Here is a 26,430-nt window from a genome sequence, read left to right as displayed (position 1 = left end):
AATCTTTGCTGTGTGCTGCTGGCGCTGTGTTAGAGCAGAGGGAGAATTCTCCCATGCTTTCATAGCAAGCCGGGATGGAACGGCCCCGGGGGGCTTCCTGTGGCTGTGGCCCATCCCTGGCATAGGCTGTGCTGCTGTTGCAGCGGGGGCACAGTCCCTGGGGAGGTGGCAGCAGCCCGGGCCGTGTGCCTCCCATGGGAGCTGGGCTGGGCACAGCGCTGATGTCTTGCTTTCATAGAATCACAGAATGGCCTGGGTTGAAAAGGACCACAATGACCATCTAGTTTCGACCCCCTGCTGTGTGCAGGGTCGCCAACCACCAGACCAGGCTGCCCAGAAATGCACGAGGATTTCCTTCAGCATTAATTACAGAGGCACACCGTGAGCAGCACCGTGAGACGAGTCAGTCGGTCCCTGAGCCCCGTGACGTGCGGCCCTGCTGTGCCTGGGACGGGCAGGATGACGGAGCGCGGGGTGCAGCGGGACCCGCGAGGGCTGTGGAGGAGCTGCTGCCCGGCTGGGCGCGGAGGCGGCCGGTCTGAGCCCGCCGGGCGCTCCCTGCAGCGCAGTGCTGGGCGCGGGGATCCCTTGCACAGCCCCGTGCGGGACAGCGATGCAGGCGTCGGACGCGGGGCAGAGTCCGCTGTCAGATCTAAGTGCAGCTCTTTCTCTTTGCAGACACTGAAGCTGCCTCAGGTGAAGGAGCCTCACAAGGCAGTAAGTACTCACGGCGCCGTGTGTGTGGAAGGGGGGAGCGGGGCCTGCCGTGTGCGAGCGCCGCGGGCGTTCTGCCCTCGCGGGAGCCGGGGCGGAGGCCGAGGGCCCCGCGGGCCCTTCCCGCAGCTGCGGCGCCGGGTTCGGCCGGCAGGGGGAGCCCCGCGCCGCGGACATGGCGGCGGGCGGGAGGGCAGGCGAGAGGGGGCGGCCGCGCCGCGCGCCTTCGGGGAGCGCTGAGCGAACGGGCCCCGCCGCACAGCCTCGGCCCCCCGCCCGTCACGCGGCCTCCAGGCGGCCCGGATCCAGGCTTGCTGTAGGGTTTTTGAACCTGAACCCCTCGGTTTCGCTGAGGAAAGGCGGTGGTGGAGCGGGGACCTGGAGGCGTCGGGAGCGCAGAGCAAAGCGCGGGGCGTGGGGGGGAGCGGGCAGGAGAGGGACAGGCGGTGTGTGAGAGGAAAAACCTTCCCCGAGCTGTGGGGAATGTCAGAGGTCGTGCCTGCTCCATCCTGGGAGGCTTTCGTATGAGCGGTTCAGGCGCCGGGTGAGCGGGCGCGGGCGCAGACCCTGCTGGGTCAGACAGCGGTGAGCAGCCCGCGGGTCTGTGTTCCCGCCGGATGGGAGCTGCGGGTTTCGTTGTAAGGTAAGTGAGCAACCTGAGTGGGTACAGAGGCACCAAGCTGAGCCCGGCTGGGTGAAAAACAAGTCAGCTAATAGTAAAGAGCAGAAACAATTAATGAGCGCAGTCGTTCCACCTTGATTAAACTGCTGCCTGTTTCTCAGGGCCGTCCTGTGGGACGTGAAGGCAGGAGAGATGGGGCTGCCTGCAGGACAGCCGTGCAGCCCAGCAGCCACACAGCAGCAGCTGCCCATGAGAAGGGCTCTGCAGATGGGCCCTCTCAGCTCACCCAGTGACATGGCTCTGCAGCTCCAGGCACAGACTGGAGGCTGCTTCGCAGGCTTTGCTGCTCTGTTGTCTCTCACTCAGTAGCTGCTGTGCTGCCCACTGGTGTTTCTCTTACCTGAGCCTTTCCAGGCTCATCTCATGCTCACTTGCTTTGGATTTTGGCACGGAGCTGTGTATATCCTGGGCATGTTTGTTTGGGCATTATAAGCATCCTTTCTGTCTGGGCTTTGCATGTTTTTTTTTCTGTAAGTCAACTTTTTCTCTTCTTGCTTGGCAAGGGAGTGCTTTTGGCTGAGAAACAGAGGGCAAAACAAAGGGGAAAAGAGTGAGGTTTGTGCCCCTGCTATGTGAATAGACCCCGCACCATCTGAGCCATAGGAGGGCATCTGTGACCAATACCTGCCTCTTCTGTTGTGGCCGCTGTCTGCAGCTCAAGGAATAGGAAGTCAAGGGTGTGAAAAATCCCTGAGAGAGGGCAGGAGCAAGAAGCTGATCTCTGAGCAGGGTCAGAGCAGCAGCCTTGGTAGCTGCAGATGGCTGCCTTCCATCTTTCCTCGGGGCGGTACGACCCCTGCTGTCCCCAGTGCAGGAGATACTGGGCCCATTGTAAGCAGACACACTTGTTTCCCTCCCAAAATAGTCTCACACAGAGTTGCGGGCAAGAGCAGGCCACCAGAGCAGGGAAATGGTGAGTGGTGCCATTGCCCACCTCTGCGGAAGAGCCGCTGTGTGTCGCCTCTCTTACAGCTTTAATGTGGAACTGCTCAGCCAGCGCTGCTGTTCCTACCTGCAGATGGTTTCCTGACGAAGTCACCTTCCCCTTTCCCTCCTTGAAATAATTCAGCTGTCGTCTTTCCTCCCTACACCCTCTGCTCTGGGGCTGGATTCAGTCCCTGGCCTTGCCTTCTTGCCTCTACATGGCTCTTCTTTGACTCAATGGTCCTCTTGTTTCCTTGTTTCGTTTGCTCCTCATATATTTTAGGAATTTTTTATTTATCTTTCCTTTCCTGCTATTTTTGTTTTTCCTGCTGCTCCAGTGCCATTCCTCTGCAACTCAATTTGGCTGTTTACACCCTTTCTATTACAGACATCTGCATTGTTCAAACCTTCCCTTGCTATTTTGATCTTGTCGGGAACTTCTAGATTCTTAGGCTCTGCAAGCGAGCTTTGCTGTCTTTTTCCAAAATTTCTTAGTATTTAACAGTTAAGGCAGGATCTTGTTCTCTGTAATGTGCTTCTCCATGGGTCTTTGGGGCATAGACTGCATCCATCCAAAACTGATACTGAAGAGGATCCCCCTTGTCCAGCAGCAGATCCTTGGCAGTGGTTCAGGTAACTCAAACTGCAGGTTTTTGAGAGATGTTCACGTTTTCCCCAGGGTGACTTTTTTGGAGGCAGCTGTTCCAGCCACAGTGGACACCTAAGGAATTTGGGTGCAGTGGGGACACATCTCCAGTCTGCAGAGCACAGCATGTGGTTGTGTGGAGCTGTGGTGGCAGTCAGCTGTGCTGTGCTGCACTGGTATACCCCAAGGGCAGGGAGAGCTCTTTGCTCTTGGGAAGCACCATCCCCACCCTGCTGTGCTGGGTTTGTGAGCTGTGCTTGGTCTGGTGGATGGTGGTGGGTTTATGCAGGGGGCTGGAGGGCTGCAGGAGGAGCAGGCTGCTGCAGACTGGGCTGGCTGCTCTGGGAAGATGGAAGCTATGGAGTGAGCAGGGCCACAGCTGAGACCAGTTCTGTGTTTGCTGCTTAAAGAGGAGATGCTGGTGCTTAGACTTTCCAGGTGGGAAGGTGCTTAGAACACTCCCGCGAAGAAAAGCTGTTGGTTATGTGCAGCCGTTGGGGTTTTTAGTCTATAGATTTTCTCTGGGACTCACTTTTCTTATTTGGACCCATTCTTGCCAGAGATCTGTGGTACTGAGGAGAGAGAGTGCTCTTGGGGACACGTTTGCATGACTTTGGGAGCTTCTTTTTAGCCTTGGCTCAAGGTCCAAGACCAGAATTCCCACATGTAGAGAGAAGAAAACAATACAACCCACAGTGCTAATGTGTTAATAAAGAGACTTGTTGAGCTGCCACCAAATTTGACTGATAGGGAAGAAGAGAGGAGAGAGGTTTTGTAAAGAAAGCCGCCTTTGATATTTCTTCCTGGACAAGGATGACGAGTTTGACTGACCCCATGGAAGGGTCTGGCAGTCATTTCTGAGATGTTTTCATGTCTGTGTTATTTGCTCCAGATTTTTCAAAGACCTCGGGAGGAAGGTGTTTGTACTGCACCATCATTCTCCATGGAAATTCCATTCATGTTTAAGGCAGTTTGAAACTTTGTAAAAACAGTCTCCCTCCTGCTGCTCACATACCATGGGAAATTCTTGGCAACTTGAGAGATAGCTAAATAAAACCATGGCAAGCAGAGGTCCCCAAACCCTTCCCAGCAGGGATGGTGCCAGCAGTGTGGCTACAAGCAGCATCACCTTGGGTGTGAGGAGGTGCTTTGCAGGTTGCCTTCAGTGCACATTTCACATCTTAGGGACAAGAGTTAGGCTGTGACCATTGTTGAATCAGTGACTGCTAAGTGATTGCTTAGTGATTGCTGAGCCACTTCCCATCATTTATCAGCAGTCCCAGATGAATGGAGACTGGACAGTGTGACACCCAGCTACAAGAAGAGTTGGAATGAGGATCCAGGGAAAAGCAGGATGTCAGCTGGACCTCAGTGTCAGAGAAGGTCATGGTGCAGATCATCTTGAGTGTGCTCATGCAGCATGTGCAGGTCAACCAGGGGATCGGGCAGCATGGGCTCAGGAAACGTGGGTCCTGCCTGACTGACCTGATCTTCTATGACTGGGTGACTCACCTAGTGGGGGTGGGAAGGGCTGTGGATACAGTCTACCTAGCCTTCAGTAAAGCCTTTAACTGTGTCTCCCATAGCATTTTCCTGGAGAAGCTGCAGCCCGTGGCTTGGGCAGGTCAGTGCTCTTTGCTGATTGAAGAGCTGGCTGGATGGCTGGGCCCAGGGTGTGCTTGGGAACGGAGTTAAATCCAGCTGGTGACAGGTTGCAAGTGGTGCACATCAGAAATCAATATTGGGGCTGACCCTGTTTAACTTATTAATTGGTGATCAGGGAGGGAACTGAGTGCACCCTCAGTAAGGGTGCAGGTGACGTCACGTTGGGGTGAAGCACTGATCTGCCTGAGCATAGGAAGGCCTGGCAGAGGAATCTGGACAGGCTGATCAATGGGCTGAGACCAATGGGATGACCTTTAACGAGACCAGGTGCCAGATCCTGCACTTCGGTCACAGCAACCCCAGGCATCACTACAGCCCTGTGCTGTGCACTACAGCTCCGTGGGTGCGAGCTGACATCCAGCAGCAGACGAGCCAGCAGTGTGCCCAGGTGGCCAGGAAGGCCCACGGCATCCTGCCTCGTGTCAGCAGCAGCGCAGCCAGCAGGAGCAGGAGGGGATCGTCCCTCTGTACGGCACTGGTGGGGCCGCACCTCAGCGCTGTGCTCAGTGCTGGGCCCTCACTGCAGTGCGGACACGGAGGCCCTGGAGCGGTGCGGAGATGGGCCTGGAGCTGTGAGGGTCTGGAGCACAAGTGTGATGGGGAGCGGCTGAGGGAGCTGGGATGGGTCAGTGTGGGAAGGGGAGCTCAGGGGGGAGCTCAGCTCAGCTCAGCTCTCTACAGCTCCTGAAAGGAGGTTGTGGTGAGTGGAGTTGGTGTCTGCTGCCAGGTAACAGTGGCAGGACAGGAGGTGATGGCCTCACATTGTGCCAGGGGAGGTTCAGGTAGGAAACATTTCTTCTCAAAAAGTGTTTGGGTACTGGAACAGGCTGCCCAGGGAGTGGTGGAGTCACCGTCTCTGGAGGTGTTCAAGCACAAGGTGGATGTGACACTGATAGAGAACAGTTGTACCTTTCCTGGAATTTTTAATAGAGATGATGTGAAAAGTGGGGAAAAATCAGAAAGAAGTGATTTGCAGAGCATGAATTTTATCTGTGGTGTGCTGATCAGTGTGTGTGAGTCCAGGCAAGCTCGCTGATGATGTGGTTTGATGTGCTTTTTTGAGGGCCTTGATGCCCAAGGTGCAGTAATGTAAAAGCGGGCGGTGCTCCCAGGCACGCAGGCTGCTCCGTGGTGCAGGCACTGCCACCAACCACGTACTCTGCAGAGTGCCAGGAAGTAACAGGGAAGAAAAGTTCCTCTCGTACAGTTCCGTTCAAACAGTTCCCTCGCTTTCCTTCCTGGCAGTGTCACACTTTGTCGCTATGGCAAATCTGTGACATTACTGCAGGTTTGAAGACCACTAATGGTCATTTCTGGCAAATCTTGTTCTGTCTCCATCCTCAACTTTTGTTTACATGCAGTGCTGGATAAGAGGCTAAGCTGGATTTTGAGCTGTTTCTCAAAAGCAGATGTTTGTGCTTCTGCCGCCTGCAGGTCACTCCTGTGCAGCTCAGTGGACCCCACTATGCAGGAGATGCAGTGTGCAGACCTTGTCTGCAAACCCAGACCGTCGTGTGCCTGGCAGCTCATTGATTTGTTCCTTAAATGCTAGCAGAAATGGGAGCAGTTTTCTCAACGTGTTCATGCATCCTGTGAACAGCCCCATAGACTGGGAAATCGTGGTCCAGATCCAATGGATCCCAGCACTGACCCAGATAACACGACTGGTTTTTTACCTTGCACCTGTCTGTTGTGTTGGAGCCCATTTCTCCTGTTTGCAAAGAATTTTTGTGCAGTCTTGCAGGTGATGCTGTTTACCAAATGTTTCAGACCAAAGTTCCCAACTTAGAGCAACTTTTTGATGTATTATGAATTGCTTTTCTTGTTAAAGAGTGCTGCTTTACTGCATTGGGCGTATAAAGCTTTTATAATGGAAGGCTTACTCAGGTGTTCATGTCCTACGGAGAGAAAAACTGAGATCTCTCCTCCAGGAAAGGCGGCACAGCTGGAAATGAGAGGAGTTGTTGTTTTTGATACAGTCCAGGTTTCAGGATCTCTGCAGCTCAGAACTGGCATTTAATGAGAGTCTGAGGAGTGGGTGGGCTGCACTCTTCTCACCTATTAAGCTAGAAGCTGATGGAAATCTTACTGCTATGTGAAATGCTAGGAGTGTTTCAGCTCCAGGGCCTCCAGTGCAGCCTGGGGATGGAATGCCGGTCAACATGCCTTGCACGTGCATTGAGTGGCACACAAGAGGAAACAGCAAGGAAGGAGGTGATGTACAGCATCTGCTGTGGTGTCACAGGATTAAAAGCTGCTGTTAAGGTCAGGTGCCTGTGCAGTGCAGAGGGACCAAGGTGGCTGCAGAAGAGGTGCCCCAGCTGCAGATGGATGCGCTGACGGGTGCAGCACTGTGTCCCTTGGGTTTGGGGTTGCTGACTGAATGCTGTCACCGCCCCTGGCCCAGAGCTGGGCCCTGAGGGAGCACACTGGAGGCACAGCAGAGCTGCCTGCCTGCAAGCCTCGTGCTGCAGCACCTGCATTGCTGCACGTCTTGGCAGGTGCTGTACCAAGTGCGAGCCATTTCTGATTGCCGGGTCTTCAGGCATCGGGTACTTGTGGTGCAGCAGGATAGCTTTTGGTTTGTGGTGCTCTTGGACACCTGGAAAGCCGGCTGTGGTTCTCATCAGGTCGGTGGTGCTGGGGATTGAGCTGCTTGAGAATGGGCCGCATCTGTGCTGTGACCAGCAGTGTCCCACTGGTGCTGGTGCTCCGGCTGGGTGCAGCACATAGCACTGACTGCAGTGCTGGGAGCAGTGCCAGCTCCCCTCCCTGCCTGTGGGTGCTGCAGGCTGCAAACTCACCTGTGGCTTTCTTTCCAGTGTCTTAGCCAAATGTGTTTGGAGTCATCACTTGTGTGCAGGACGGTGGCTGCGAGCGCGTCTCTGCTGTGTGACGTTGTTTAGTTGGAGGAAGAAAAGTAATTTATTTCTTTTTTAAAATATTTCACAGCCCCGTAAATGAAAATAAAATAAAATAAAAGATTGGCCTGATCTTTTAAAAACAGATTTCCCTTTGGGCTCTGACTAAGCGTGAGAAAGTTCAGGCTGAAAGGGAATTTGTTTAGAAAAGCAGTGAAAGGTTAGGAGTGAGGATGTGGGCTGAAATGTGCCTTGCAGTCGTTAGCTGGGGAGGTGTGGTGTTAATGCCTCACATGTGCAAAAACATCTTAAAAGTTGTGACTTCACCCCATTAAATGAATGTGTTCAGAATGAGGCTTTCCCTGCCCACAGCCCTTAATGTGCAGGGTACGGAGATTTCAGCGTTCTGAACAGCGATGGAAGGACTTGTAAGTAGTTTGCTGCTGTTAATTTCGGATTAGAGAAGAGCCCTGACCATCTACATGTCTTCATTAGTTTTAAATATTCAAATTTGCAGCCTTAATGTTTCCTTATAGTATATTTTAGCCTTTGTTGTTAGAATCCTAGAATGGCCTGGGTTGCAAAGGCCCGCAGTGCTCATCCAGTTCCAACCCCCTGCTGCGTGCAGGTCACCAACCAGCAGCCCAGGCTGCCCAGAGCCACATCCAGCCTGGCCTTGAATGCCTGCAGGGATGGGGCATCCACAGCCTCCTTGGGCAACCTGTTCCAGTGCCTCACCACGCTCTGTATGAAAAACTTCCTAATATCCAACCTAAACCTCCCCTGTCTCAGTTTAAAACCATTCTCCTTGTCCTGTCACCACCTACCCTCACAAACAGCCGTTCCCCCTCCTGTTTATCTGCTTCCTTCAAGAACTGGAAGGCCACAATGAGGCCTCCCTGGATTTCCTTTAACTCTTTAGAGATAACAGAGTGAAAAATGGGCAGTGTCACTGCTGTGGTGAAGCCCCCTCATGCCTTGCACCAGTACAGCCTGACGTGAATGCAGTGTGAGTTGCACACCCACGTGCTCGTGCCACAGCCAGCAGTTACTCATTTACAACTTTGATTAATTTTTCCAGTGTTCTTATTTAATAATACTCCTGCTCCTTGGGGAAAGCTATAAAAATGGATTTTATTTTTTAATGCGTTTGCATTTTAAGTAGGTAAAGTCTCTTTAGATTCCCATTTGCCTAACGAGTAGATGAATGCATTCATCTTCAAACGGTCTGAGAACAAGAATGATAAATTCCTGTGCAGGAGGAGGATGTCATGAAAATAATAAGGAACTGAGGCTGTGGTCTGCAGCCTTGTAGCTCTGGGTAGAACCAGTTGCTCTCTGTGTAGTTTTAGACTGAGGTTTTAGAAAGAAGGTTTCAACTTTCCTATATATCTGTGAATTTCATGTGATCTTATTAAAAAAAAAGAGAAAGAAAGAAAGAAAAGAAAATTTCTCCCTCTTTCTCAGATTGTGAGCAAATAGACCATGTTTACAGAAATCTGAATGTTAATACATTGCAGCAAATCTCTTTCACCATTCCTAGGCAACAAACTTGAAGGAAAAATACATTTATTCTAATAGAAATGGTAAGAGCTGTAGTAATCCCATGTTCCATTCATCCATCAGTTTGTCCTGAAAATGCCAGGAGAGCTTTTCTGAAGATAGAATTACACTGTCCCTTCCATCAGGAAGTGATACGCGTTCCATGCTCCAGCGTGGGCTGAAGTTCAGCAACAGAAAAGGTATACAGACATCAGTGCATTAATTATTCCGAATTCTTTCAGCCTGCCCCTTTCTCTGCTGAGCATTTCAACAACATTCTAGCAGAATAGCACACAAAACTCTTACTTTAAGTATCTTTGAAAGGTATTGAGCATCATCCCAGTCAGGTGTAAGCCAGGAGGTGCAGCAGACTGCACTGCTGTGTGACCAGCCTGCCTCACGCTCAGGATTTTCACTTTTAAGGGTCTTGGTAACCAGGAAAGGCAGAACAATGCAAGGATTGCATTCTTAAGATTTCCTCCTTTCAACCTAAGCATAAAGGTTAGATCTCCAAATGATCTTGGACAGTTGTAGAGAGAAGGCTTTCCTTCATTCCCAGTATGAAGTTTAAGGTCTCTTCTTCAGGGCTGCTCAGTCATTTAACTATCACTTTTCCTTTCCACTTTGGAAACTGTGAGTCCCCATCTGGAAATCACAGTAACAACATTTCTAATCAAGGACAGATGAGTAGGAAAAAAGTCAACCTGAGATTTGTTTTCGTTCATGCAACCCTTCGTGCTGCATCGTTTAATCTGGGCAGTTGTGAGCAGACGAGCAATGCACTTCTCAGCCAAACCTTCTGATTTCAAAGGAGTTCACAATAAAATGGCTCTGACTGTATCTTCTGCACAATTCCGTAATACGGGCTGAATTGAATTTTGCACTTGTGGTGGGAGTTCAGCATCCGTGTTAGTGCAAAGAAAAAAGAAATATAATTGCATCAACAGGTGAGGTGTGTACAAGTGCACCTGTTGTTGTTATGCAGAATGGATGCTGTTCCTTGTTGAGTTTCTGGTAGGAGAACATCAGCGCTCTCTTTGCAACATTCTTTCACTTACACTCAGTGTTTAAATTTAAATGGAAAAGGATCCGGCACTGCCCGAATTGACACCAGAATGAAATAAGCACAGAACTCGATCTGCTGGCGTTAATTATATTGTCTGGCATGTCTGATTTGTGGCACGGAATCCGAACATCCTGTTCGTAATGCTGATTTGGGGATAATTGCAAAATGCCATAATATTTTCACTTTATATTGCTGATACTTGCCGTCTGTTTTGATTCAACTTCAGTGTACTTTTAAGTGCAGAAGGAAACACACTGACGTGCAGCAGCCAGGCAGCTCCTGGGAAGAGTTTTCTGTCTGTCCATCCAGTGAGCGCAGCCCAGAGCTCCATCCTTCCTGGAAGGTGAGGGAAACCACCACCCCCAGTGTGACCATCACTGTGATGAAGAAGGGGCTGGCTGGCTGTCAGCAGTGGATTTGGGATAATTCCACACTGTACAGAATGTCCTGCTAGTCTGGCGTTGGGTTCCCACACCTGGGAGGATTACATCCAGCCCTGGATGCACAGTACAGGAATATCCATCGTGCTGACTATTCGGGTGATGTGTGGTTGGATAAAGCATCAGGAATTCAGAGGATTCACTGCCCGCTGACTTGCAAGCAGCCTGCCAAGTGCTGTAAGGTGAAATCAGCTGCTGAGCCCTGTGCCTGCCTGCAGCTCACAGCCTGCCTGGTTGAGGGTGGCCTGGCTGCCTGCAGCTTTGTGACTGCCTTCTTCTTGGCTTGTCGCTTAGGAGCCCTGCTGGGAGGCATGGGAAGTGCCATGCTAGGCCAGGCCAACGTGTGCCTAAATGTCTGCTGTGACAGAGGCCAAACGTTCATGGGAAGGAAGGAAGTGGTCATGAAATGAGTGATCTTGGAATAGCCCACAGGGAAGGATTTTTCCTAACCCCCAACTTAGGAGCTGGAGCCGTAGGAGCCTTTGTGTGTGAGGAATTCTCTCCTTTCCAAGTTTCTGGATTTTATGATTATTTAATCTTTACTAATATAACTTGGGATACTTTAATCCCCTTGCGGGATTGCTGCTGACTTTGGGCTTTCCAAGGAATTTTTGCCATTAGACACCTTTGAATCGAGCTCTGTGTAACAGCTTGCCACTGATTTTACTGGCAATTCTCTCCTTGGCTGTAAAATGTCAGGTATAAAGCTCCCGACTGCAGTGCTGGAGTGAGGAGTGGAGGGAGGGCTGCGGGCAGGGAGCAGGCATTGCTCTCTTCCCACTGCCAGTCTGGTATCTAGAAGGGAGCTCCTAAAGATGCCGAGGGGAAGGTCAAAGGAACTGCCTTGAATCTGCCTGGGAAATCTCCTGCAAGCTGAGGAAGCCATAAATGTCACCTTGTCTTTCCATGTGCCCATCTGGCTTCTGAAAGTCAGTAGAAACCTCTCTCTGAGCTGTCTTTGTGCCACAGAAATGAGTGAGGGTCCCAGATGGCTTTTCTCTGGCTCTGTTCTAAGGAGACGGTAGCTGTACAGTGGGTCTTCTTTAGGGATACTGCTCAGGTCATCCGTGTGTTGGACACAGCTCAGAAAGGTGTTCTCCAGTGGTGGACAAGCAGAACATACCTCAGAAAATTCCTGTATTTCCTGTTGCTTTGTTTGCACCAGGTGGCTTAGTCATGGTGGCTTTGGACCTCAGTGGAGAGTTGGTTCTTGTTCCTTTCAGTGCAGCAGATATCCCAGGAAAGACGATGTTCAGGTGTGTCCTACCCAGCCCTCTCACCAGCCCGCTTCATTCACCACCAGCAGGACACTTCAGCACTCCAGCATCTGCCTGCAGCTTTCCAGGGATGTGATACCAGGCAGCAGTGTCTCACAGACTGACCACAACCCACGGCCTTGGCTGGAGGGCGGTGCTGTCACTTCGTTGTCATAGAGACCTCACTCTGAAAGCAGCATCACAACCTCGTAGAGTTGACAGCTCAACCCATTGCAGCAGGCTTAGCTGTAAGAAATCCAGCTGCCTCCCCTGGCAGGGATGTTGCTGGGCTTTATGAAGAGCTCGGGCAGCCTTGGCGTTCCTGGGGAATCCTGAGGGATTCCTGAGGATTAGTGCTTCCCTCATCATTCCCAAACCTCCTGCTGGGAAGGAGGAGCAGGGCAGGTAATGCTGCAGTACTGTGCAGATTGCCCTCTTTTCCTTACACACTGCTGGGTTTTTGCACACCGGGAGCTTGGAGCACTGCTGGATTCCAGCAGCAGTTCAGCAGGCTGTTGTAACTTCTGTTCACTGGTTTTGCATTTCCACATTTGGAGGCTGTCCCAAACGCACAGCTGTCTGTGCTGTGCTCCCTGAGGGTGGAATCACTTAAGTTTGAGGAGTCTCTGCAAAGTGCCTGGTTTGCTGTGAGAGCTCCCGTGGCAGGTCGCTTCTGTGGCTTCTTCCATGCCGAAGGTGAATGTGATTCTGGGGCAGGCAAAGCTTATTGCTGGCTGTGGGAAGGCCTTGGGCAGCCCCGCAGCCTGCTGTGCCGAGATCCCGTTCCGCCGCTCAGCAGGCAGCGTGATCTCATCCTTGCAAGGCTGTCATCTGGATGATCTGTGTAACTGTTTCCAGTTTGGGTTTCTGTGATGCTGTGCAGAGCTCGCAGCCCAGTGGAAATTTGAGTTTGTACGCTTTGTGTGGTCTCAGACTCCTGCGCTGAGGGCGATTTAATTGATCAGTATTTTTAGCTTGCGATACAGAAGTCCTGACCTTTCAACAAGTCTGATTGCTATTGTTCCCTTCTGGGTTTCTACAGCAGCAGAATCCGGAGGTCCTGGGCCAAGTGCCCTGAGGAACAGAGTCTCTTCTTTTGCCTGCCACCGCTGGGCACGTGCTTTCTGCCCACCCTCTTTCCTGTCAAAATGAAATATGTGTTTTTTTCTCTGCTGGATATCTGAAGCAAAACAGCTAAAAGATCTCAGACTGTTCAACGCTGCGTCTGGGAAGAAAGATGGCCTGGCTGCTGCTCCCTGGGGCAGTGTTTCAGGAGCCACGAGTCACTGCTGAGCACAGACCACACGACAGCACTGCCAGCAGCAGCCCTGCAGGCAGGCGGCGAGCAGCGCGTTCCCTGGCTTGTACTGCAAACAAAGTGGTTGAAAGTGCCTTCTGATCCCAGAGCTGGGGTGCTTGCAAAGCCTGTTTGCTGTGTTCGTATGCCAGCCCTTCACATCTGAGGAGCTGCTTTGTAATGTGGCCCTTTTTGGGGAGGTGATGCTGCCCTTCGGTGTGTGCATTCCATGGCACCTGACTGCAGGTATAGGGCTGTCATGCTGCAGCTCCTCCTGAATCCTGCTCCCTTCTGAAAGACTCATGAGCACGAAGGAGGAATTGTATTTGCTGGAGTTTGTTGTGGTTTTTTGTGTTTTTTGTTTTTGTTTTTTTAAACTGGATGACTTTTCAATGTTTTCAAACTAGGTTTGTAGCAGTGTAATGTGGTGCTTGCTCAGCTTGCAGCGGGGATGCTGGACTGTCACCTAAACAGTAATCAACAAAATCAGCCATAAGCAAAGGCAGTGAACCTGAAGAGTCTCTTGTAGCTCTTCCCATTGGCAGCTATGCTGCTGTGTATCGCAGGTACGGCACCCAGGCTGGATCCTACCCTGCCTGGTGCAGGATACGTGGTATCAGTTAGAAGCTGTCCAGCAGCACATGCAGGCTGGTTGTGCTCACTGAGCTTCTTGCTAAGGAAGCTGTTGTGCCTGCAAGGAGCACAGGAGGTGTCTTTGAGCTGCCAGCAATGACAGCTCTATTGGGTACAGCTTGGAACTGTGGAGCAGCCCTGCAAGAGTAACTGCTGCTCAGAGAGGGGGAAGCTTCACTCCACACCAGCAGCCTGCTGCTGAGCTCTCTGCATTGCTCCTCGTATCTGCGACTTGGCACTGCTTGCTGAGTGTTATCTCCGTGACACAGAGAGAAACAGCTTAGTACCAATACCAGCTGGAACAAATTCTCACTTATCAAAATGAAGGTTGTTCTTCCTTAGGGAAAGCAGTCCCCTAACAGAGCGAACCAAACCCTGCTCTGGTCTGCACCTGGTGTGTGCTTTCATTCCCCACGCTGCCCAGAGGAGGAGGTGATCACCCAGTCAGGCCCAGCCCTGCAGTGCCGTCCCGAGTTACAGGAGCTGTGCTTTGCTGTGCCTGTTGGACCTGTGAGCTGCTACCCCAGTGCCGTGGTGTGCCCAGCCTTTCCTTTCATTTTCTTCCATCGACTGTGATTATCGAGCACTTTGCTTCCAAGCTAAGGCTGTAGCAGTTTTCCTCCTCCAAACAGAGATATTGAAAGTGTTCGACATCAGGTACTCCTCTGAAGAATTAGAGTTCAGTTATCTGCTGCATGGCTCATTAGTCTTCGAGAAGGAGGTTGGCTTCTTGTCTTTGGGAACCCAGTGATGTGGGACTGATTACTGATGACTCGTTATGAATTTTCTCTGCTCATAATTGACTGTATATTTTCACAGCGGGTACACAGGTAGTCACTAGGAATCATTAGAGTCCCTTTGTTGTCACGTAGGGCCCTGGGTAGATTAAGACCCTCTGCACATTGTGTGACCACAGAAGGAGATTGTGTGAGATTACTGATGAGCTGTAATTAGATGTATCGTTGCAGTGACTCCTTGTGCTTCTATCACTTGGACGCTGTTGTTTTGCTTCTCTCCGTCCTGAAGCAGTGGGTCCTTTGCATCTTGCTCTGTTCATCTGAGCTCTGTCTCACTTTTTCACCCTGGACTTTAAAAAATCCTTTTTGTCTGGCTTGCATTGCTCTGCTCTAATTAAGATAAAAATATTTTCTGGTAGCAGAATCAAAGTTCCAGTGCCCAGCTGTTGAACACCTGGTGTATTTGGTGTTGTTCTCCCACACATTGCTGTAGCTCTACTTCCATTCTGCCAAGTGAGGACTGGGAAGTGAAACTTCACGTAGTGCTGCAACCCCAAGTTGGACCGTGAAACCAAGTCCATGGTTAGACTGTATCAGTGCATGTGAGCTTTAAATTCATATCTCTGATGTAGATAAATGTCAGACAAGTAAAATAAAAGGTGACTTAATATACATACTCCAGTGCATTTGAATGTAGTGTGGAGCAGATAAGAGCAAACAACACTTTGGTTCTCTGATGTACACGAGTGCAGACAGTGGGGCTGCAGGGCTGCAGTAGTGAATGTGCACAGCCCTGGCTCGCTTCTGCTGTCAGGTGCAGCCCTTTAGTTTTAGGATGCTTTGTAGCTGCTCAGGCTGATGTGCTGTGCTCGTAACAGGCCAGCTGTCGGGGCTGTCAGCTGCTGTGGCCGCTGCGGAGACAGCACTGCAGATGGCACGGAGTGGCTGCCTGGGGGTGAGGGCATGAGGCTGATACCAGGAGATGGAAGAACCTTGCCAAACTGACCATCAGAGATGTTCTCGGGGTATGGCTCCTCTGCTCTGATTTTCTTCTTACATAGGCACAGTATCTGAACCAGAGATTTTCATTGTCCCAGTCAGAGCAGAACAGAGCATCCTGAGATCTTTGTGTGTCTGGCTTCCCCTCCCCAGCCTGATGTGGCCAGGCCCAGGGACTCTGACAGAGAGCTGAGCATGTGTTAGGGTTGGTACAGCTCTGCTCAGCGTTTTGTTCCCTTGGAGCCATGCTGGCAGCATCTCCCCAGTGTTTCCAGGGTCCTGCAGGAAGTCACTGTCCCAACTCAGTGGCACCACAGCCTGCTGCAAATCTTGCTGCATTGCTCCTCAGAGCAATGGCAAGGAGAACAAAACTCCCTTTTTGAAGATGTCTTACTCTGATCTGTAACAGGGACAGGGTTTGTGCAGGGATGGAACCAGCCCACCTGTGTGAGTGCACACAGGGACACGGGGCAGCACAGGACTGCAGCTGGGTGGAGATGTGGGAAGGGGCTGAGATGAGGGAGCAGAAACCAAAGAGCAGTGGGATAACTGTGATGAAGGGGAAGGGAACTGTTGTTGGGGTGGGGTGAACAAAGAGGATGTAGGTACAGACACAGAACCAGGCTCACTTGGTCCCATCGTTGAGCAGATTGCTGCCCCTGGTACTTGGAATTGCAACTCTCTCTTGTGTTTGTTCCAGCGTGCTCATACAGGACCCTGGGTGCAGGTAGAAAGTGGTTGGCAGCAGCAGTGGGAGCCAGGCATAGTAGGAGCAGGCACACAGCCAGTCCCTGCATTTAGGTGGCGTGTTCTGACTTTGGCTCCTCACAGCACATACCTAGGCTTCGAGTTCAGTTCTGCCAGTTCATCCCATCCTGTCTGTACTGTGACCCAGTGCTTCTAAAGGAGATTTCAGCAGGACCTGCTGTGAGGTCCTATGGGGCTTCACCGGAGAGCAATGCTGCCTGACTGTGAAACAGAAATGCAGAATGTGAGCGCGGTGCTCACCAGCGTCAGTGTGAAGCAGCGGCTGTCTGCGAGCCTGAGGAATTCCACAGGGCATCCACGTGGGATGGATGTAACAGCGTGGGGTGTGTGACTGAGCAGTGTTGTCTGGAGCACTTGCCTTTTAATTGAAGGTTTCTGAAGTGACCTTTTTTCTTCTTCCTGCAGACAACTTTAGGTACACGTGTGACATTTGCGGGAAAAAATATAAATATTATAGCTGCTTCCAAGAGCACAGAGACCTGCATGCTGTGGATGGTGAGTACTGTTTTAATGCTTAGATACCTAAACTAGAATGAGACATCAGTGCCATGTGATGAAGGCCAGATGTGATCCTGCAGGACCTCGCAGCCCAGCCGTGTGGATGTGTCGCAGCATCCCTTGCTTGCCTTTGTCAGGGGAGGCACAGTCCTCGTGCTCTGCAGGGAGAGGGCTGCTGGGCTCCTTTCTCTGCGTGCATCAAATCAACACCCTCTGCTGGGACCTGCGGTCCTTGCAGTCCCCTGTCTCTGTCCCTGTTTATGATTAAGATGTGTGTCTTATTGCTGAGTGCCCCAAGGTCAGTTTGGCTGCTGGCTAGGCAAGGGTTGGTTGCCTGTTGGTTTCTTACTTCACAGGTTTGTTCCTAGCGTGCTCCTCTGTGACAAGCAATGTTTCAGGGTTGAGAAATATTGTTTCATTCTTGTTAATTACTGTGGTAGTGACCTGATGCTGTTCAGCCCAGTGCTTCCTATGCAAATTTGGATGTGGTCAAGGCAGTAACAATCCAACAGAAGCAGACGCCCTCCTCCAGAAGCACTTTGTTTCATGTTTTCTATACTTGATGGAATAGAAACAGCAACATACTGTCTTTCATTTGCCTGCCTGTGCTTGCAGGGCATTTGAAACCCCTTGACATGGAGCCCACAGCTGCTGCAAACCCTCGCTGCACGTGCTGGCAGCCTGTTGGTGCTGCTCCTCACCTGGCAGAGGAGGGAGGGAGGCTTGGCAGGAGGTTTCAGTTAGCTGGAGCATCTCAAAAAAACAAGTGGGTTTTTTTTTTACAAATAAGTGCTATCCAAAAAGGTTTCCTGCCTAAATGTGCTCAAAGAGCAGCACGTGCTCTCTTGCAGTACCACTGCCACATACTTACCAGAATTAAACCCGGTGGGCTAAAAGTTGCTGTGAGACAGACGTGTCTGCTCCTGTCAGAAATACCTGCAGAGCTGTGGCTCAGGGAGCTCTGGCTAGGCTTATGAGAGGGCTTTGGACATAGTTTCCACTTGTTTCTTGCAAAGCCAGTGTCCATCATGGCTCCACCCAGGGACCAGATGTGTGTCAGCAAACACAAGTGTGAAGCTGGAGTGCATCTGAACTTCCCATCGGGCTGTGTCCATGTCAGAACAAAGGCCATGAGAATCTTTGTATTTTAGGGCTGGGCATGCTCAAATAGTTCCTGTGTGGATGCTGATGGGAAGAAGAGGGACTGGGGCACAGAGCCTGGTGTATTCAGTGGGGCTGAAACATGCTGAAGCGGTGCGTGAAGTACAGGAGGAAAACACGGCCATTTCAGAGGATTTAATTTCTCTTTTGTTTCTTCCCCTCCTTTTTCTATTCTGTGTTAGTTTTTAGTGTGGAAGGGGCCCCAGAAAACCGGGCAGGTAAGCTGAGATCCTTCGTGTGCTTTATTTCACAAACCTTTTCAAGCATTCAGTAGTTCAAGCACAGCAGGTCTGACTCTACACTTGTAAGAGTCCAGGGAGTTTTGTCACTGATTGCAGTGGGAGAAAAGCATCCTCTGTTCCTCCCTGACATGTACACCCCATAGGTTAATGCCCAGCCCTAGTAGATCCCAGGCTTTTGTTATAAATACAATTGATCAGGCTTCTGAAAAATCAAAGAAGCAGGTATTCCATGTCTCAGGTGATTTAGTGACTCGTCCAAGGCATAAATTAAGTTACTTTATAAAGTGGGTTGGGTACTGATTTGCTTTGAGCTGTGCTGTGAGATGTTAGAAAGTCACTGGTCAGTATCTGGTAGCTGACTTGCTGGCATTCTGCATTACTGTGCCCACTTTCAGACATTAAAACATCATTAGGTGGGAGATGCACTAGAAGAAAATCAGAAAAGGTAACTCAGCCTCTGTTCAGTGTTTCTTCAAGCAAAATCCAACGCATTATCTATCTGTAAGTCAGGTTACTGGGCTGGAAGGGGTTTGTTATCTGCCTGGGGCACCTGAGGTGGAGGAAGGACAAGTCAGACAGAGGGATCGTTGGGTTTGTAATTCATGTTTCAAAATCTTGTTACAGATCAAAATATCATTACAGATGCAGGAGCATTGAGTGCCTGTGCAGCTGTAGAAGGAAAACCTGGGGGTGTTGTCAGCTCTCTTTCTGGTTCTGTTCTCTTGCAGACCCCTATGACCAGGCCGTCATAGCAGCAGAAGAAGTGAAGGAGGAGGAGCCAGAACCGTTCCAGAAGATTGGTCCAAGTATGAGTTATTTTAGAGCTTCATATCTAAAAGAGGAAGCACAAGGGTTTCAAATCTGGCATTAGCAAAGGTGTTGGGACCTCAGGGATGGTGAAAGATACCTTTACATCCAAGTGAACACCAGCCATCACCAGTCCTGGCCCTGAGTGCAGCTTCGTGATGTTTTGTGTTCAAGAGCTCTGCGAAGAGAAGAGGGAGAAAGTTTAAGAGAAAAGCAAAGTGGTAGTGATTAAAGAGGGTCCTCAGGTGTATTGGCAGAGTTGGCAGTGTTTGCATGCACACTGCCTCTGTGGTGGGTTCACCAAACACATCCAAGAGAAACAAAAAAGGGACCAAATTATGTCCTCTAAATTCATCTCCATTTTGGATACAGTTGATGAAACCTGGGTTTTGCTTCAGCTTGCAGCTCACTATCAATTCTGTACTTCCCAGCACTGGCAGGAACAGAAGGTATCTGTGTGTGGTTACGCTGCTCCATTTTGTCAAGTACCCCCAAAACACAGATTGGCACAGAAAAATTCATTGCAAGAGAAATCAATTCCAATATAAACATTCTGTAATTAAAACTTGAACTTGACAACTCTGTTTCCTGATTTGACTGTCCCTGTTGTCCATGCATCACATGCCATCTGTAAATAGAAGACAAAATTGTTTGTAGTGTAGACTTTAAAAATGGATTCTCTCCTTTGCTTTACACACTTACCTGCTGCAATTTCAGACAATCTCTTGTACCTTGTTCAGTTCTGCTGGAGTTGGTCCATCAGTGGATACTTGCTTTAACTGCTGCCTTTTTTGGGAAAAGAATTTTAGGGCAATTATAGGGCAGTTAAGTTCCCAGTGCAAGAGGAAAATGCTCTAGTGTTCTTTTTGTCACCTGGCCTACTTTCTGTGTAAAGAGACAAGAAGTCAGTGATTTTGTGAGAGGTTGCTGCACTCCTTTCTGATTTTTTTTAATGTATTTCATCTTCACAGAAACTGGCAATTATACCTGTGAATTCTGTGGCAAGCAGTACAAATACTACACTCCATACCAAGAGCACGTGGCACTGCATGCACCTATTAGTGAGTATCCTGCTGGAAATCCTTCATTACAGACTATGATATGCAGTGGTTGGTGATAAAGATGAGGGCTGCCAGGAGAGTGTATCATTTTGTGGATCCTTCCACTGGACCCTGTGGGGCTGCAGCTGGCAGACTGCAGATCATGTGCTGACCAGGACATTGTAAAGCTGAGCTGGAATCTCCTACAGGAACCCTGTTTCTGTTAGGTGTCTGATGTCACTGAGCTTTTACCAAAGCCCATGCCATTCTTCATGTGTTCCTTAGGGCTTGATACTTTATTTTGTTGCTTAACAGAAAGCTCCAGTGCCCAAAGTGTACATTACGAAGAGATGCACGAACTTTCCTAGCCTCCCCTAAGTAATCAACACACATCCTAGTGGGGAAGCATCTTTCTTAGGAGCTTCTGAGAAACTATTGCAGGCAGCAAGTTCAAACTGGTTTTCAAAATCATGTGAATTACCTTGGCAGCTTGCTACTAAATCACAGGCAATAAAATATTTATTTCAGGGAGCTTGGGAAAAGGCAGTTCTCAGCATACTGCACGACACTACGATCTGCACTCTGGAGGGACACTACAGTCTGCACTCCCCAGACAGAGGGGAAGTTGTAAGGAGCAATTAAGTGTAATTCAGTGCATAAGTCTAGTAAAAATAGTTGAGAAGCTCTTGCTACGTGCTGATTTAGGATGCTTTAAAAGTATGCAGAGAAGTTCTTTGCCCCTAAACTTCATGCTTTTTTCATAGCATTGCCCTGTGCTGTGCTGCAGTTCATGTGCTGTGAGCCAGCGTAGTTGGTCTTTTGCCCATGTTTGCCAGGCTGCCAGCTTTTTGGCTGGTGATGGGGATGGATGAACTCAAGCTCATTAGATTAAGTCAATTTTGTTAGCTGCTCATCTGCAGCCAGCAGAGGGAGTGCACACTCCTTCCTCACCAAAACGAGTTTCAGTTGAGCTCTAAAGTAATCGTAATAAGGCAGCTTTAGTTTTAGACTTACGTAGAAATAAATTGGGAACATAATCCACCAGATCATTACTTTGAAGGTAGGTCAAGGCCTGGTGGCTCTTGACAGCCCCCATGTAGCTTCTCTGGAGTATGGAGATAGACCAGCTTGATGGTAGAAGATGTGGGGCATAGAAAACCTCTGCCACCAGTTGATCTGCTTACCTCCATGGGAGTTAACCCAGTGCTTATGTCTGTACATCCCTGCACCCTCAAATTCCACTTCCCAGGGTAGATAGCAGTCTTAACCTGGGTGTCATCAGGTGCTCGGAAAAGCTGCTGGAGGTGAAGAGCAGTAGCTCAATCTCACAGAATAGATGGACCCACTGACACCATGTGCAGATAATCAAAGAAACATGGTGGTTGTTTAGCTGAGGAGCAGTGTGCTGTGGCTTGTGTATGCTGCATCTCTGTTCCACAAGAACAGATCACTGTCTTCCCAGTACATCCCATTTCAAGGGGATTTATCACTGAGGATCTCTGTCCCTCCTCCCAGCCATCTGTAATAATAGGCTGCAGCTGCTGGTTCCAGTCCAGGCTATCCTGTAAAAGAAAAACAGCCATTCCTCTTTGAGAGGAATTTGCCTGAAGCAGGCTGTGCAGGTCTGACTGCAGATACAAATGGTCCATGGAGATACTTCTTCCAGTGCAGAGTGCAGTCATGGGGTCATCTGCCCAACATGAGGCTTAGGGCTTGTGCTGTGAGCTCAGTGTGTGTCATCTGGCTGCTGTAAGTCAGGACAGTCTGAAACTGTAATTTGGGTGAAATCAGAAAACCAAGTGTTAGGAGAGCTGCTGAGTGAAAACCTGAGCCCTAAAATGTCAGGATCTCAACTGTCTAGGGGAGGGATTTGTCAAGCAGGAAGGTGTGGCTTTGGCAGTTGTCACAAGTATTGGAGGAGGTGGCACATTGTTTTGAATGCTGAGGTTGGAGCCATTCTCGGACCTTGGTTTGTTTGTGTAGTAGCCTTTGCAAAGAAGAAAAAGCCTGTCCCTACTTCAGATTAGACCAACAGTCACAGAGAGAACATGTCCAGTCCTTAAAGCAAGTAACTTTTACTTAGAGGTCACTTAAGAGCAGATCAGGATAATACTACCATAAGGTTTAAATCCTCCTTATAAACTTTTTCCCTTTTTTTTTTTACATTTTTTTTTCCCTCTCTTAGTTGCCATGACCAGTAAGATTTATGATTTACAGTGACAAACCACTAAACCTGATGAGCATACAGGAGAGGGTGTGATTAGCACCCAGGCAGGCTGGCCCACCTTGCTCCTCCTGTAAACCAAGGTCCTGAGAGGTAGCTGTGAACACCTGGTTTCTGATGCAGTGCATGACTGGCTTTTCTCAGCCCCCAGCAGTCACAGGAAGTAAAGCTGAGACTCTGTCTTTACCATGGCTGTGCTCTCATGATTATATGGCAGATGCTGAAAAATTAGCCTTAGAATAAAGAATGCATTTCAGTATCACCAATCCAGCTTTTTAGGTCTCTCTGCTGGAGTACAAACTTCCCTTCCGGAGCCTGTCTTTCTGTTTTCTTGTGATGATGGATTAAAAGTTATTGAAAAGAGGCTAAAACAAAGACTTACATCCTGCAGAGTCTTTGGAGCTTTCCAGGATAATTTTTGGTCATTGCTGCTCAATATCTGCTGTCTGGCAAAGCACTCTACTTTGGGGGTCACTGGAATTGCTAATGCCAAATGTCTCCTTCAGAAGTCCTCTTTTGGTAGTGAGGACATAGGCCTTTTTCCTAAAGCTAGAACTGAGTAGTTACTCTTTTAGAATATTGATACTGACAGTGTTTTTGTTGGCCAACAGATCTGTTCAGTCTGGGGAGGGGGTCAGATGCTGTTTCCAAAAAAAATGATTTGTAGGATTGGAGGCATATTCGTTGTCCCACACTTGAAGGTGACTGTGCTACTGCAAATGTTCTTGGATGTTGTGCTTACAGTGCAGAGAAAACCTAGTGTGTTAGGGATGTGGACAGGCTGGAAAAGCCTCTGAGGTTAGGTTTTATCTTCCTAAGTCCAGGATTTCCTGGTAACTGCAGGTATGACAACAGACTCCACAGTAGTAGAAGCATGTGGTGAGAGCTGTGATGTCTGCACAGCTATCCACGGCCACTGCTTCTGGGATGAAAATCTGATGTGATGGCAGGTCCCAGTGTGCTAATAAGTCTTGATGGCGCTGAGCAGCCTCACGTGAGGCCTCCACTCACACACCAAACCCCAGTGTCAGCTCGGCTGTGTCAGTCTCTCTGCCTGTGCTACCCTATGGGATATCAGTCTCCAGCTTGGTTGTAGACATGCCTCTGCCTGACAGTGGATCTTGTTGATCAGACCCCGACTTCCTAGCTTTACCTCAATCATGTCCCATTGCCCTGGACCTCCTTAAGGATTGCTGAGCTGTGTCTGACCTTGCTGATCCTCATGAGACCAGATCTTGCCTCTGACCTGTGAATTGACCTGTCAGCTTGACCACAGATGTGCTTCATCAGCGAGAACCTTCCTGACGACCCAGACTCCTGGCTGACCTGGCTGCCATCTCTGTGCCTGCCCAGCTGAGGCTGTGGGATGGAATCTGTCTCATGAGACCACTGCCCTGCCAGCCCTGTGGTCATACTGAGCTTCTGAGGAGACCTCCTGCATGCTGATGCCTGAGGTGCTCATGGAAATTCATCAAGCCTGACCACTCAGTTACTTTTCTTATTGTGAAGAGCACTGGATACAATTTGTTCATCAAGAAATGTTCAAATACTTGCAGTGTTTCTTAAAGATAGATGACATCAGGGCTTTTTCTTCTAAGGAAAGCAGTTCTTTGTGGTAGTATGTCTAGTATCCCCCTCAGGTCCTGCCTGACCAAGAAAATAAAAATTAGATTCCAGTTGTTTGTCTTTCCTTCCTCCATTTCACTGAGCGAAACTTGAGAATTCAGATTTTTTTCCCATTCTCTAAACCTGAAGTGCCTTAATTTCTTACACAACAGAAATGTTTTTATGAAGAAGCACATGAAGAATCTGATAGATTTCAGGACTGTTTTTTTCCTGTGGAAAGTTCTGTTTCCAATAGCAGAGGTTTCCACTTAACGTACGGAGCTTCAGGCCATTGCTAAGGAACCCCTTTCCATCATGTCCATTACAGAGAGATTTTTCTCCAGCAGCAGTGGAACCATCTGAATGACATTTTTAGCCATATTTCCCATTCATCCTGGCAAGATCTTTCTGAAGAAATATGGTACACAAATTAGTGAAAACTTCTACCTGCGGTATGCTAAGCTGCTCAGAGACTCTGATAACCTGTTCTGTTATGGTGTTGCTTTGTGGCAGTATGGATTTGTCTGTTTTCCAGGGAGACATGTTGAAACGTCTGCTAGATTTTCTCCTTTACTCTTGCAGCTTGCTATTCTTAGACCTTGATGTTCTGAGCAAGGACAGGAAAGCCAGGAGAGACCACTGATCTCTGAACTGACTGGACTAAAGCCTGCTGTGACTTGCTTTGACTTAATTGTTTGAGAACCTGTTTTAGAGAGAAAGACAGTCTTGCTGTTAACAGGGACAGAAAATACGCCAGCCTGTTAAGGTAATTACTTTGATGGCTTATTGTCCAGCTGTAGCTTTCAGGCAGTGGATCTTTTTATAGCTTTGTCTGATAGGTGAAGGAGAACCAAGCTACCACTGTTCTGTTATTGCTAGAACTTTGTATGGCCTGCCATCAAGTCACTTCATGGAGACCAGATAAGCTAGGTGAGTGCCTTGAGATTTTCAGTGGAAGGTTTGTTATTCTTGTCCTTTATTTATCCTCTTCCCTTCTCATCTGAATGTTCTCCAGTCTATTAACAACTTCTGTGAATGACACACACCAGTGTGGGGTCCAGGGAAGGAACAAAAAGTTAACGTTATCTTCCTGATCCATTTTAGGAGTGCCCTAGTTGGTATACCCAAAGGGTTCCTTAGAGATTTTAGCCACAGCATTGCCCTGGGACTCCTCTACAATCATCATGACCATGCACTGCCACCACCACACTCTTTTCTTCCGCTGCCAGGGAGAAGTCCTCTATCCTTTAATTCTAACCTGTATCACAGTTTACCAAATGACTGGAGATCATCCAGTGAGACTTGACCTCTATGTTGCTTCTTTTTTCTACTAACTGCTGGATCACTTAAAAACTTTGAATGAAGTTTGGGCTGCTACTCAAGGTCACTGATAAGAAAAAGGGATAAAAAGCCAGTACTTCACTAAGTTTTGACGTGGTAGAGACTCACAAACACCTGAATCTCCTCTGGTGCCCTTTCTTTCTTCATTGTGTCACCTTCAACTAGGAAAGCATCTGAGATGCTTTCTGAGAAAGCTGAACAAGTTCTATAGCAGCGATTAGAGGATCTCCACAATGCTGTCTCCAGTCTTGCTGCAGATTGTCAGGCAGGAGGTTTTTGTAACCATTCAGCAATTCAGTGTTTTCATTTGTGGAAATATCTTGAACTTGGCTTTTTCATCGGCCCGAGGCAGTGAGGTCCACGACAAAGACTTCTTACTGAAAATAGAACAGAGGAGCTACGTGCTCAGCTCTGCAAATGTTGCTTAATCTTCAGAAGGAATTTGCCATCTGGTGAGCTAAAGTAAAACATTTTTCCAGTGAGTTATTAGCATCCTCCAGACTGCTAGTACTAATATTCTTTTCTCTATCTTGCCTCACTGATTCAAACTCTGTCTGTGCCATGTGTCAGATGGAGTGGCCTTATCTCTGGGGTGTGAATTTGAAGTGTACAGCTGGAGAGTGAAAGGACTAAAGCCAGATCTCCTGCTGCGTCACGGGTTGCTGATGGATGCTACCAGGCAGTCAGTCTGTTCATTCCTGATACAAGCCACCACATCCTTTTCGATGAAGATGGGAAGAGAAGGAAGTCATTTTGGAGGCTTTCATATCACTCAGGCTTCTTCCTTCAGATCTCACAAAGGGAGCAGTATCTGGATTGCAGAGGATCTGTGAGGACTGTTTGTTCCTGATGCTGGATACATGGCTGATTGCTTCTTCTCTCAGTTGGAATAAACTGGGAGATGAATCAACAATTTGTGAGGCTGGGCCTTGCTGGAAACTTGACAACACATAAGCAGGAAATTTTCGTACCTGACTACATACTTGCTGGCAATTTGACAGTAAATGGAGAAGAAATGAAGTCCAGAAACCAAAAGCAAGCGTCTTGCCTATTCAGCTGGCAAGAGAGCAAGCAGAGAAGTGTCTTGACCCAAGCTATGAGAAAGGCTAGTGCAGACTCTCCTGTTGAAGTACACTAAAACACACAGGAATATCGTCTTGGAGCCTTGTGACATATAAAATGAAGCAAAAAAATGTTTCCTTTGAGTATCTGTTTGCAAGTTGCTTTGAATATAGACATCATCACTGCCATGCTGCTGACCACTGGCAGGGACAGGTGAGAT

General features: G+C 49.0%; 1 protein-coding gene across 16 annotated transcripts in view; it reads left to right on the top strand.

Annotated features, from left to right (window-relative positions):
* The window catches only part of ZNF618 (zinc finger protein 618), a 147,725-nt gene that overhangs the window by 93,785 nt on the left and 27,510 nt on the right, over window positions 1–26,430 (top strand). For 9 of the 16 annotated variants that reach the window (XM_085239109.1, XM_085239101.1, XM_085239097.1 and 6 more), the window contains 5 exons: window positions 679–717; window positions 16,636–16,725; window positions 18,072–18,107; window positions 18,860–18,937; window positions 19,910–19,999. In XM_085239109.1, coding sequence (XP_085095235.1) covers window positions 679–717; window positions 16,636–16,725; window positions 18,072–18,107; window positions 18,860–18,937; window positions 19,910–19,999 — 333 coding nt within the window. Of the gene's footprint in view, window positions 1–678; window positions 718–1,449; window positions 9,235–9,337; window positions 16,554–16,635; window positions 16,726–18,071; window positions 18,108–18,859; window positions 18,938–19,909; window positions 20,000–26,430 lie in introns of those variants that run through there. The other 7 variants (XM_085239102.1, XM_085239104.1, XM_085239107.1 and 4 more) reach the window with 6 other exon arrangements.

Source organism: Meleagris gallopavo, chromosome 19 (genome assembly GCF_905368555.1).
Source record: "Meleagris gallopavo chromosome 19, MGAL_WU_HG_1.1, whole genome shotgun sequence".
NCBI lineage: Eukaryota > Metazoa > Chordata > Aves > Galliformes > Phasianidae > Meleagris > Meleagris gallopavo.
This window is presented reverse-complemented; position numbering and strand designations above follow the sequence as displayed.